Raw genomic sequence first — 12,592 nt, 5'->3', positions numbered from 1 at the left:
ACAAGCTTTGAACAAGCCAGACTTCTGTTCATCAAGCAAAAATCCTCCTCAAAAGCTTTAACTACTGGTCAGCACTTCACAGCAGCATTTTAGACTCCCCATATAGACACAGATACCTGAGTACTCACATACCAGATCATCTCTTGTTGCTCATACCACCATGAGGGAAAAAGAACAATGCACATTTAAAAATACGTCTTTGGAATTGCCTTTGAAGAGAAGACTGAACATATTTACAAACACAGGCCTTTGAAGTAACTGTAGCTGTGTCTCACTTGTTAGTTATAGAATAACTCAACTTTTCTTGACTCTATGCAGTACAAATAATACAAGTTGTGTCACAAACAAAATGTGTCTCTTTAGGCCTGTGACTGATATGTCTGTTTTACCCTATTCACACTTAAATATCATTCAGTTCAAGAGATTTAACACTTTAGTACTTAGAACTGAATTATCTGCTAGAATGTCAGAGTTTGACTTAGATATTTGTTCCATTTAGATGAGATGTGAGAAATTGTGGTTACATTTACAGTAACAATGATCACAATTAACTTACACTGTACTATCACACTGAACAAAACCAAAACATTCTGTGAAAATGTGTTAGTCTTTATTCAAATATGGAATGCCATCCCAACTCCAACGTAGAATGTACAATGTAGAATAATCAAACTGGAATATAATCTTTTCTGCATTCCCAAGACAAGGACCCTAATAATACTTATATAAACTTTTGGCATTTAGTATATGCAGAATAAAATACCTTTGGTCCCACTTAATCTCAGTTGTCCTTAATATCCATCTTATTTACACAATAACTACACCATTAAGTAAATTCGGTGTAACGTCTGTTTGCATGTTATGTTTTACATTAGCCAGGCTATATTAGCCTGTCACAAAATCACACATATAGAGAAGAGAAGACCAGACCATGAAATCAATAGCTGACAAGGCTAGCTCCGTGCAGGGGCCAAGAGAGACATGAAGGAGCAAGTGCACAGCTGAAATGGAGCTTGTTTTAATCAGTGCCCCTGTTTTAAAGCAACACTATGCAACAATTCACTAGCATGCTGACTATAAAAGGCATGTAAAACCTTGCAAACACCACTCAGAGCCTTGTTTGCACTTCTAGAAGCTAACATGTTAACTGGTGTATTTTGGTGATAGTCAGTAGGCTAATATGAAAATTAATTTGGAGATAATACCTAAACTAGTGGCCTGATTAAACCATCCCTCAAAAAGTGGCAGATTGTTGCATAGTGTTGCGGTACATACACCATCTTAAGACTTAGGAAAGTACATACAGCATTTCAGACTCAGTCGGTCATCTGGTTTCTCCATCTTTTTATGCTAAATTCCAACACGGTTGTTTCCAGACGTATATGGTGATAAATGTCGGGCACTGCAGGACTAGTATATTTCTTATGTGTATCTTAGGTAGGAACAACTGATTAGCCCTAACAGTGTGTCGTAATAAAGACACGACCAGAAGTTACAGAAAAGCAGTGCAGCAGTCAGGCAACTCAAAAGGAATAAGGTCACTTTGTGTAGAGGGGAAAAAACTAATGAAACGCCACAAAAAGCATACAGATCAACATCATACAATCTACACCAATATATAAAAAAACATCACAAACCCCTCAACAACACAAGACAGAAAAATAGGTTTTTAACTCATTTCCGTGTAACTGTATACTGAGGAAGGAAACCCCCACACAAATATAAGCTTCGTATAAATATAAATCTCCAAGAAGAAAAAAAGAACTCCTTCAAGCCAAGCATCTCAGAGTGACACTGGCTTAGGAAGGTGGCTCTGCAGTAGACAGATGAGAGACAGCTTTTTGACTGTTGAAGGGCAATCTCCTTGCTCAGTGCACTCAGCAATGTCAGTGTCACTAAATCCCCCGAAGAGGAAATCACTAAGCAATCAGCAACAACAGACTGTAGACATACTGAGTCATCCCTTCTTTCTCTCTCTTCTCCTCATTGCACATAAGAGGCAGAGCAAAGAGCTGTGTGTGTGTGTGTGTGTATGTGTGTGTGTGTGTGTGTGTGTGTTTGTTTGTGTTTGTGCGTGTGTGTGTGTGTGTGTGTGTGTGTGTGTGTGTGTATGTGTGTGTTTGCATGTTGGTTTGTGTATCTGTGTGTGTCTTGTCTTGTAATGCAGTTAATAATTCTGAAAGCACCACTGCCATAGGTGCTATACTCTTGGTGATTGCCAGTCCATATCTGTCTCTGTCCGAATGCTTCACTCAGATAAAGAAACCGAGTGGAAAAGCACAAGCCTGAGAGCTGGCTGAGGAGGAGGGGGGGGGGGGGGGGGGTCACACAGTACAAAGTAAACTCCATGGTTAACTCTGGCAAAGGAAGTCCCATGATGCCAACAAGTCCTTGACTCACAGTGTTAGGGTAGACGCAGGAAGAGACGTGAGCCTGGACTGATCAGCATCAGGGCAGTATAGAGAGCAGTGGACTGGCAGGGAGGCTGGCTCAGCGGGGCAGAATGAGGGGGTAGGGTGGTGGTGGTGAGGGTGGAGGGGGCATTATAAAGAGGTGTGGGTGTGGGGGGAAGAGGCGGGGGGGAGGGGGGGGGGGGGTCATTACAACAGCTCCAGCTCCCAGTGTTGGCATGGCTGTTCTCTCTCTTCCCTGATCACCACATGGTCCCGGTCATACGCTTTGCCACCTAGGGAAGAGAAACACAAAGAAAAGAGTGTCTTAGCATTACACAGCATATCCTCACAGAAAGATACTGACACAACATCTGATATGATTGGACAATATTTAACAAAGTTAAGCTTTTCCTTGGTATAATTTAACAGGTCATTCAATAAATGGCTAGAGTGCAAACAATAGATTCACTGAATCATGATGATTAAAGAGTACCGGTATGTGAAGTGATCTTCACATCAGACAAAGGTCTGGTATGACTAAGGTCTGGTATGCTGGCCGTTTATAATAGGCTACATCACAAAATCTCATACAAACGGAAACCAAACTAGTGTAAGAAAGGCGAACACTTTAACAGGAAATTAATTGGGCATGAGTCATTGTGCTGAACGCTATTTGTCAATGAGCAGAAACACACACTACTTTCAAACTGTTGATAAGATATGCACTGGAAACTGTTCTGTAGCATTGGACAAATACAGGCCAGCTTGCAGGTAACGTCTTTTTCAATTCACAGAAGGGCAAGCCCACATAGCCTATCAGACGAGACCCTAGGACTTAGGCGACGCCTACACCCCCCCCCCCCCCCCCCCCTTGCGACGGCCCTGCTGGTATGGACTGACCATGTGATGCATTGACCATGATAAGGTGCTATGGTAGAGTGTGTGCAATGGTAGTAGTGCAAACGTAAACAGTGCAGGGATTGAACAGTGCAATAACTTTGCTTGTTATTACCCTAAATATAAGCTTTATATTTGAGAGGATACTCATGTAGGCCAGTATGCTGGTTGTTGTACTCACCTTTAATATCCAGCACCATGCCAGGGAAGGTGGTGCTGACGATGGTTCCGTTGAGGCTGATCGACCAGATCTGGACCGGTGTGCGGGTCTCGTTCCACAGGACCACCTTCGCTCCTGGCTCCACTGTTCCCATCACCTGCAGGCTTGTGGTGGAGGACATCTGGGGGGAGGAGAGAGACAGAAGGCGAGGGTTGGGTGGAGGGGGGGGGGGGACAGAGAGAGCGAGGGAAGGAGGGAGAAAAAGGAGGGCACGCAGAGAAAGAAAGAGATGGTGGGACGAAAGAGAGATAAAGAGAGGCAGAGAGAAAAAGTGAGGGAAACAGGAAAATTAGGATCAGACAGACATCACACATTTTACAGCTCATGCCATATTGGTGGGGTTTGCACATATTTTGCATCTTAGTGACACAGATACAGATTGAGCACTTGTGTCTCCTGATGAGCAGATCACAGTTATCTCTGAGATGTTTAAAATCCTTCAAGCTTTTACACTTTTACAACTGTTACAGCTGAAGTCTACTCTGCTTCCATAGTAGTTACTTTATATTCCCAATTAGCTAGCCTTAACCCTTTTAACCATTGAAACAAAGCTTCTACATATACGAGTTTGAAACTTCAGACCACAAATCACAGCTATTTCTGAGTGGTCACTGTCTTTAACATCCTCCAATAACTTCCCACTGCAATCACAGTCATCTACCTTATTCTTAATGAGACCATCGTGGTAGTACCAGACGTCACTCATGCCCTCCACCTCCTCCATCACCACCACCCGGCCAGACTTCATGTCCTCCCCTCCACCCTGGATGGAGAGATAATGGCCACGCTCCTTGTTCTTTACCCGGAAGAACCTCCGCTTCTATCGGACACGAAAACAAGGAAGACATGCTCAAAAACAATCACGTAATCATCAGCCAAGAATGGTCTGAAAAAAGAGGGTGTGTCTTCAAACACACACACACAGACACACACAGACACACACACATTAATTACTAATACACATTTTTACCTCACGGATGGGGTACATGGAGCCAACGCTGGTGAGTTCGCTGAATTTTTGCCAGCTGGTGATTTCAATGGGTTCCAGGAGGAACTGGCGCCCCCTATAGTTACTGTGCTCACACACCACCCAGCTGCAGCAGACAGAATGGTACAGTCAGATCATATAAGTCAAGATAAGTGAACTGTACAATTCAACAAAACCAGAACTCACGCACTTGCAAGGACATAGGAACTCTCACAATACAATAAATGGAGAAACACACACACACACACACACACACACACACACACACACACACACACACACTCACCATCCATTGTTGACCTTGACTGACAACACATGGTTGTTGAAACCTTCCTCCAGCAGGTTAAGCACCTCCGTATCCACTGTTATCTCCCGGCCTTCAAAGCACTCAAGACCAAAGAGAGAGATAGAAGGAACGGCGAACATCTGAAAGAATCACAGAATAGGAACTCTCACAATACAATAAATGGAGAAACACACACACACACACACACTCACACACACACACACACACACACTCTCACACACACACACACACACACACACACACACACACACACACACTCACACACACACACACACACACACACACACACACACACACACTCTCTCACACACACACACACACACACACACACACACACACACACACACAAAAAAGCTAAGAAACAGGCCTAGGTGTAGGACTGAAGACCAGGTGTTTACACTTACCACCGGCACAGCCTTAATGGAGCGTATGATGCAGTGTGGGGGGCATCCCATGCTGTTTAAGTTGGGGTAATCTCCCTCAGACACTGTGTAGAGGTTTCCAGTGTGGCTACGCCCTTCATACAAGACCCAACTGAAATAAAAACATTTAACTCAACTTATACCATTCCAATCAGTAACAATGTGATAGAAACTAATGGAAAACATGGTATTAAATCATATCTGAATAGTTGATCTTAGCTTAGAATATCATACAAAATCAGTTGCAGTTCCTTTGGTATAACACAGGAGAGTCAAAGCTACATACAAAACTGCTATGGCTTTCGTGAGAAGTCAATATAAAATGTGTTCCTCTCTGTAAGAAAGGCAGTTCTTAAGTGAGCTACAGTTCGTTATCATACCTGCTGCCCACAACTCTGCAGGACTTGGCAATGAAGCTGTCGGGCAGAGTCTCTTCATTCTTAGTGCACAGCTTACAGTTGCCTTGGAAGTCCGTGTCTGAGTACAGCATAACCTGAGATGAAAAGAGCACACAATCAATCTATTTCTAAGTCTGATAGTTGGATAGTAAACTGAAATAAACAAACAAACAAACAAATAAACAAACGAAGACTAGATACTCACCTCGTTTCTGTATCCTGGCCCGTCCGATGGAGCCTAGAAAAAACACACAGTTGTCATAAGCAGGGAAGCTGTATGTATTTATGATGCATGTATTTAAAATACGCATTTCAAGTAGTATTTTGTCAAATGTATTTTATTGGGTTGAAAAAAATGGCTGTGTATTTTGTATCAAAATAATTTAATAGGTGTGTATTTTTGTTGTTTAAAAATGCTGCAAAATTGTCTTTGGTAAAACCAATATGTTGATGGTGATGTGATGACTTATTTTTCTTGAGAACTTCAAATATCAAATATCAAGCATTCTGGGCATGCATTGACAATGTCAGAGACTTCATTCTCTGTATTCAGTGTACCATGAGTTGTTATTTTAAGGCAATAGCACTGGGTTGCTTTAAGCTCACATTTTGTGGCTCTCAATAGGTTCAATGGTTAGTTTGTACCACTTGACAAGTTCAGTTGTGACTTTTTGAGTACATATCTGATACAGTATTTAGGCTTTGAAAATGTAACAGGCAGGTCTGCATAGTTAAGCTGTTGACTGTTTGCAGATTTATGGCGTGTCTTGTGAATGTCTCGAGAGCTGTTGCTCTCAAACACTGTCCACTTAATCATTCTAAGGTTAACCTAAAAATTACAGATATATACTACATTTCACCTTTGTTGCACTCTGTGCATCAAAAAAACACTATATACTGTACAAATAAACTCTTACTTACTTACTTACACTTTTATGTACCGGTATACAAGTCTAATGAAATATACAGACACTGCTGTCAGTCTGTCACACTGGTATTGTGCATGAAGTGTTATATATTAGTTTGGATGTTCACAATATTGTAGAGAGTAGATATGCCTCAATGCATTTCAGAATTGACATCATTCTATATAGGGTGTGACGCTTTTTCTCTGTGAATCTGTCATCACTCACCATGAGAATGGGCTGGAGGGAGCAGATGCGGTTATCATCTGCTCCCCAGTCAGCGCAGTTGTTGTAGAAGCCCTTCTCCAGGACATACTGGTTCCCTGAGAAGTCCACATGGGAGTAGGCTACCCACCTGAAGACATTCAAGGTATGAATATAAGTACCTCAGAGTTATGAATTTTTCCCCCCGTATGTGTTTTACATAAAATACATATTAGATTTCTGAAGCGTACCAATAAAGCTGAATTAACTGTAGGATTATAAGGTCTGCCTCCTCATGTTTCAACATCAAAAACACACAGACATACACTTGAACTCCAAAGAGCTTACATAGAGCTTCTTGTAGCTAGTTTTCAGTGGTTTTCAGCTCTAGTTAGATCTACTGATTTATACAGTACGCTAGTTTTCAGCTCTAGTTAATGCTATCCACATAAACTTACGCTCCACTGAGGACTTGGATGGAGCGGGTGGTGATGCGGAAGCCAAACAGCTCCACATCTGGGATGGCCTCTGTCACCTCGAAGGTGCGCTCCTCCTGCGGCTCCTCCAGCTGCTCGTCTGGTAACTCATACATCACCAGAGCTGGGTCAGTCAGGTCCTGCGGAGAGTACAACCGTGAGGGGAGAGAGAGAGAGACAGAGAGAGAGAGAGAATATCACACACTGTTATTTCTTCATTGTGCAGTTGTACCTTCTTTCAGCATTTATACAATCAAAAACAAGTTCTGCATGACATTCGAACATTCGAAATTTGCAATTACTTAGCTTTAGCATAAAACAACTAAATTTAATGACCAGCTCACACTGATTTCAGTTCATTAAAAACATACAGGAACTGTAACATAGTATTTGTGTGTATGTGTATGTGTGTGTGTGTGTGTGTGTGTGTGTGTGTGTGTGTATTAGTTAAAACTTACCGCTCGAATGATTCTAACAGAGCGTAGCTCGGCGTCACATCCTCCCCACACACGCCAGTCCTGGTACTCGCCCTCCTCTAGCAGGTACTGCTTCCCACGAAAACCTTCCTTCTCATAACCCACCCAGCTGATGAGAGACAGACATACAGACAGACAGACAGAGAGACAGAGAGAGAGAGACAGGCAGAGAGAGACAGAGAGAGAGAGAGAGAGAACATTTAGCATACAACATAAAATAAAAACACAAACCATTATTTTATTACCATTGTTAGACACACACACACACACACACACACACACACACACACACACACACACACACACACACACACACACACACACACACACACACACACAGACTTACCAGCCACCAATTACTTTGATGGAGCCAGCGTTGTACATGAAGGCAGTCTGCTGCCGGTCCACTCGCGTCATGAAGTCTCTCATTGAGGAGCAGAGCTCGCGAGACCTCCCAGTGAAGTAGGCCTTATCATAGAGCACCAGCTGCAGACACACACAGAGAAGGCTTTGGATAAGGAAGAGGGAAATGGTTTGATTTATTCTGTTTGATGTTCTGGTATATTTGAGCTCTCACCTTCGGTTCATTTGGTTTCTCCACTCTTGGCTCTCCCTGATAAAAAAACAAAACAAAAAAACAGAAATGCTCAAACACACTTTACACCAATGCACCACATCAACTTTCTTATCCATATTAATGGCACTGAGTTGCTGTTTAAGAATAGCAGCAGTTAGCCGTGGATTATGTCACATTTCATCTTAAGAAACAAATACATTGGATGTTATATGCTACATAGTTTTGTTCTCTGTACAAGACCAGAAATGTGTGAACTCACAATTTTGAGGGGGTGCAGGGAGCCCACGTAGGGCTGTGTGACACCCCAGGCGGCTGGGTTCGTGAAGCCCCCCACCTCCAGGACTCTGGGGATCCCCTGGAAGAAAGGCTCAGCATAGACCAGCCAGCTGTGGGACACAGAGGGAAAAGGTTCACCAGACTGTATTTACAGACACATTCACACACATGGAAAATCAACTCTTGACTGCGGAAAACACTCATCACTTCCTAAATGTATTTATAAGAGCCTAAATGAAATACTAAAGCTAGATTTCAGATAAGGGTTGATAGATATGTCTCGTGTCATTAAGGCACCCCTGTACCACAGTACCGGTATCTATATGTCAGGGTTGTGCACAATTACTGACTACTGCATGCTAGCCAAGCTCCTTAACCCCAAGCTACCACCACCCCTGTGCCAAGTGCAGAAACTCACAGGCCAGCATTGATGATGATTGAGTTAGCTTTGATGGGGAAGCCAAAGATGCGGGCGTCCTCTGACGTGTCTCGGAAAACCACCTTTTTCCCTTCGGCATTCTCCTCTGGGAACAGACTGATCTCTGGGACGCTGTAGTCCTGTCAAGTAGTACACATCACTTTTGTCATTAGACCATAAAATCAAAATGTTAGTCACACATACATTACTGCTTTTGTTGTCAGGATCTAAAAAAATCACTTCACTGACTCTTTTTCTCTAATTAGAAGTGCTTTGCGCTTGCAGAAGGGCTATTCTGTGTTTCCAAATAGTTCCACTAGGGGGAGCACTATAGCTATCTTACGTTTCACCTGCTGTATTACTAGTGCTCTTGTGACAGTGCAGTCAGCTAAACTAAATTCGATATGAACTCTTAAAATTAAACTGTGTAAAAACAATCTAGCTCAAGACAACTGGTGATTAAGTATGTTAGTACTGATGCTCTTACCCTGACTGCTCTGCGTATGGATCCAATAACAAACTTCTTGACCTCTGGCTTTTCGTTGGCCTCCTCATTCTCTATTTGTTTCTGTCCATTCTGTTTGTGGGCCTCATCTGGTGTGTCGAAGGGGTTTGTCAGAGTCTCGATGTCCCCTTCATCAAGGGCGATCTTCTCCCCCTTAAAGCTGGGCTTCTCATATAAAACCCATCTGAGTGAGAGAACATCAAAAGGAGTTGTGAGCTTGACACTTGACAGAAGTGTAGTGAAGAGAGAGAAAGCCTGCTAAGGTTCTGTGAAGACTGGAGTATGTTAAAAGATTCTAAATTCTTTCAAGACTGTAATTTTGCTAGACACAAGAAGTATTTTAGTTTTCATGTTGTACACCTTTTCAGAATTGTGAGCATTTGTAATGGAAAATATGTCACCTAATAAAGTTGTTGCCTAAATGCTTATTTTGCTTGGCATCTGACACTGGTAGAGTTTTCATGTTACATAACCCAGGATAAGCTGCTGTGTGAGTGTCAGGTGTAATGATATTATATATATATTAGATTCTGAAGCACCGTGGGGAAAGATTTGGCACAGCGGCCGGTAACTCAGCCAGCTGAAACACGTTGAGGCGGGCAGCCGTGTGCCTCTCTGCATTGGCAGAACAGATTTCACCAAGGGTGCCGAAACGCCTGCCTATATTTGTGTCGTGTGATGCCAGGCACACTTTGCCTCGAGCTGACTGATGGTGATGGCAGGAAGGCTTTAATGATGGGCAAGCAGAGACAGACGGATAGCGCTTTGGAAAGTGATGGAATTTTGCAGAAGTATGTGTGGTGTGTGTGTGTGTGTGTGTGTGTGTGTGTACATACCCTCCTCTGATTATTCTTAGGGAAATGCTCTCTGGGAACTCCCATTCCGTGGCATCCACAACATCCCCACGCACCTCAATCCTTTGACCCCTCATGCCTGGTTGGTCAAATATGATCATCTGTGAGGAAGAGAAAAAACAGGAGAATGTGTGATGTGAGTGGGTATGTGCATGTGTGTGTGTGTGTGTGTGTGTGTGTGTGTGTGTGTGTGGGTATGTGCATGTGAGTGTGTGTGTGTGTGTGTGTGTGTGTGTGTGTGTGTGTGTGTGTGTGTGTGTGTGTGCATATGTGTGTGGGTATGTGCATGTGAGTGTGTGTGTGTGTGTGTGTGTGTGTGTGTGTGTGTGTGTGTGTGTGTGTGTGTGCATATGTGTGTGGGTATGTGCATGTGAGTGTGTGTGTGTGTGTGTGTGTGTGTGTGTGTGTGTGTGTGTGTGAGTGTGTGTGTGTGAGTGTGTGTGTTTGTTTGTGTGTGTGTGTGTGTGTGTGTATGTATGTATGTGTGTGTGTGTGTGTGTGTGTGTGTGTGTGCATATGTGTGTGGGTATGTGCATGTGAGTGTGTGTGTGTGTGTGTGTGTGTGTGTGTGTGTGTGTGTGTGTGTGTGTGTGTGTGTGTGTGTGCATATGTGTGTGGGTATGTGCATGTGAGTGTGTGTGTGTGTGTGTGTGTGCGTGTGTGTGTGTGTGTGTGTGTGTGAGTGTGTGTGTGTGAGTGTGTGTGTTTGTTTGTGTGTGTGTGTGTGTGTGTGTGTATGTATGTATGTGTGTGTGTGTGTGTGTGTGTGTGTGTGTGTGTGTGTGTAAGAGTAGTATGCCTCCCTTTTTTAAAGACACTTCTCTGTTTCTTTTTATGATTAGTCCTTAATAAAGTAGGCCTATTATATCATAATGACTACTACAAGGGCTGTCTGAACAAGAGAACAACATTACTTAATGACAATGGGAGAGAGTGAGGGATCAAGACAAAGGAAGAAGGGGTGGAGAGGAGAAGAAAGGGAGTCAGAGAGTCAAAAAAGAGAGAGAGAAAGAGAAACGGGTAGACATTGAGAGAAGGGCTTCTTTGTGCCTTCCGAGGCCAAGTGAAAACGGAGAAACTTCCAGAAGCATTGTTCGCACAGGACCTACGGCTGCAATCTTATACCCGGTGGGATGAGAGCTGGGAGAGTAAATGTCAGGCCCTAAGTACAGAGGCCTACCACTGACATGCCATAGCAGGCTTGACATTTTGTTGTGCGATGATTATGTTATTCTTTCCCACTGATATTCACTGGAATGTTATGGCTTTGTTCGTTAGTCTTGATTTTGTAAGGTGGAGAGTGTCGTGACTTTAACAAAAGAGCAATGGTGATGTGTAATACTTGCTATCATATGGATAACTTGTATGACATGAAGTCCCTGAACAGGTAGGTCTGCTTGTTTGGCTAATTTGGTTGATTGCATTTGAAAGAATGGTGCTGTTGAATTATTTTTCTTACCAGTTCATTCTGCCCTTGCATGCTCCAAACACACCCTCCTCTCTCTCTCTCTTTTTCTCACACACACACATATGCACACACACACACACACACATACACATGCGTGCGCACGCACACACACATACACACCTGATTACCTGCAGGCACTTCTGGGCAAGTTTCAGTGAAAAGCCACAAACTCAAGGCAAGACAGCACTGCATCTTTTAATTCACTTGAGTTCACAGACATTTACACAGATCCACAGATCCTTTGAAAAGCTGAAAAAAGTGACCCTATCTTTCTGTTAATAAAGGGGCCAATCGAGAGGACACTCACCTTCCCAGGCCTTGGGTTGAGCTTGCCATGTTCCTTCTCCTTGGTGAGCTATGGACAGAATAAGAGAGAAATGCTTCAGTTGCTTCATATTAAATATAGGGCCTAATCCTCTTGCATAAGAGCTTTGTTTATTTAAACAAAACAAAGATCATTTGAATAAAACAGAACAGTGCTAGACGTGAGGATCACTAATTATGGGAGTGTCATTAACCCACCTACCTACCTACCTACTGTACCTACTCACAATTTGCACTGCGTACTGATGAAGAGAATGTACCGTTCTGGTGTAAGATAGAACAGGTACCTATGGGTGGGGGGGGGGGGGACATACTTCTGTCCTGGTGTTGTAGGGTGTGTCTGGGGAATGGATTACTGCATGTAGAGAGGAGTAATGATGTGGAAACACAGCAGCAGGAGCCCTTGAGCTTTCACACACATAGAGTCCTGACATGTGTTTAAACTCAGTCTCACCACTTCGTTTTGAATGACTCCATTGTTCAG

At 43.1% G+C, this 12,592-nt stretch overlaps 1 protein-coding gene across 1 annotated transcript in view; it reads right to left on the bottom strand.

The window, feature by feature from the left end:
• Positions 1 to 588: 588 nt before the first annotated feature.
• The window catches only part of crybg2 (crystallin beta-gamma domain containing 2), a 37,438-nt gene continuing 25,434 nt past the window's right edge, over positions 589 to 12,592 (bottom strand). Inside the window, exons 3-20 of the mRNA XM_042077669.1 lie at positions 12,092 to 12,139; positions 10,299 to 10,417; positions 9,445 to 9,646; positions 8,958 to 9,097; positions 8,523 to 8,649; positions 8,264 to 8,299; positions 8,033 to 8,172; positions 7,669 to 7,795; positions 7,193 to 7,350; positions 6,759 to 6,885; positions 5,831 to 5,863; positions 5,608 to 5,720; positions 5,210 to 5,339; positions 4,785 to 4,924; positions 4,481 to 4,604; positions 4,172 to 4,330; positions 3,472 to 3,631; positions 589 to 2,686 (exon numbers count right to left, since the gene is read on the bottom strand). Of these exons, the coding sequence (XP_041933603.1) occupies positions 2,601 to 2,686; positions 3,472 to 3,631; positions 4,172 to 4,330; positions 4,481 to 4,604; positions 4,785 to 4,924; positions 5,210 to 5,339; positions 5,608 to 5,720; positions 5,831 to 5,863; positions 6,759 to 6,885; positions 7,193 to 7,350; positions 7,669 to 7,795; positions 8,033 to 8,172; positions 8,264 to 8,299; positions 8,523 to 8,649; positions 8,958 to 9,097; positions 9,445 to 9,646; positions 10,299 to 10,417; positions 12,092 to 12,139 (2,169 nt within the window). The 3' untranslated portion in view covers positions 589 to 2,600. The remainder of the gene's footprint in view (positions 2,687 to 3,471; positions 3,632 to 4,171; positions 4,331 to 4,480; positions 4,605 to 4,784; positions 4,925 to 5,209; positions 5,340 to 5,607; positions 5,721 to 5,830; positions 5,864 to 6,758; positions 6,886 to 7,192; positions 7,351 to 7,668; positions 7,796 to 8,032; positions 8,173 to 8,263; positions 8,300 to 8,522; positions 8,650 to 8,957; positions 9,098 to 9,444; positions 9,647 to 10,298; positions 10,418 to 12,091; positions 12,140 to 12,592) is intronic.

This window comes from Alosa sapidissima, chromosome 21 (assembly GCF_018492685.1).
Source record: "Alosa sapidissima isolate fAloSap1 chromosome 21, fAloSap1.pri, whole genome shotgun sequence".
NCBI classification, from domain to species: Eukaryota; Metazoa; Chordata; class Actinopteri; order Clupeiformes; family Clupeidae; genus Alosa; species Alosa sapidissima.
Note: the sequence above shows the minus strand (reverse complement) of the source record. Positions and strands in the feature narration are given on the sequence as shown.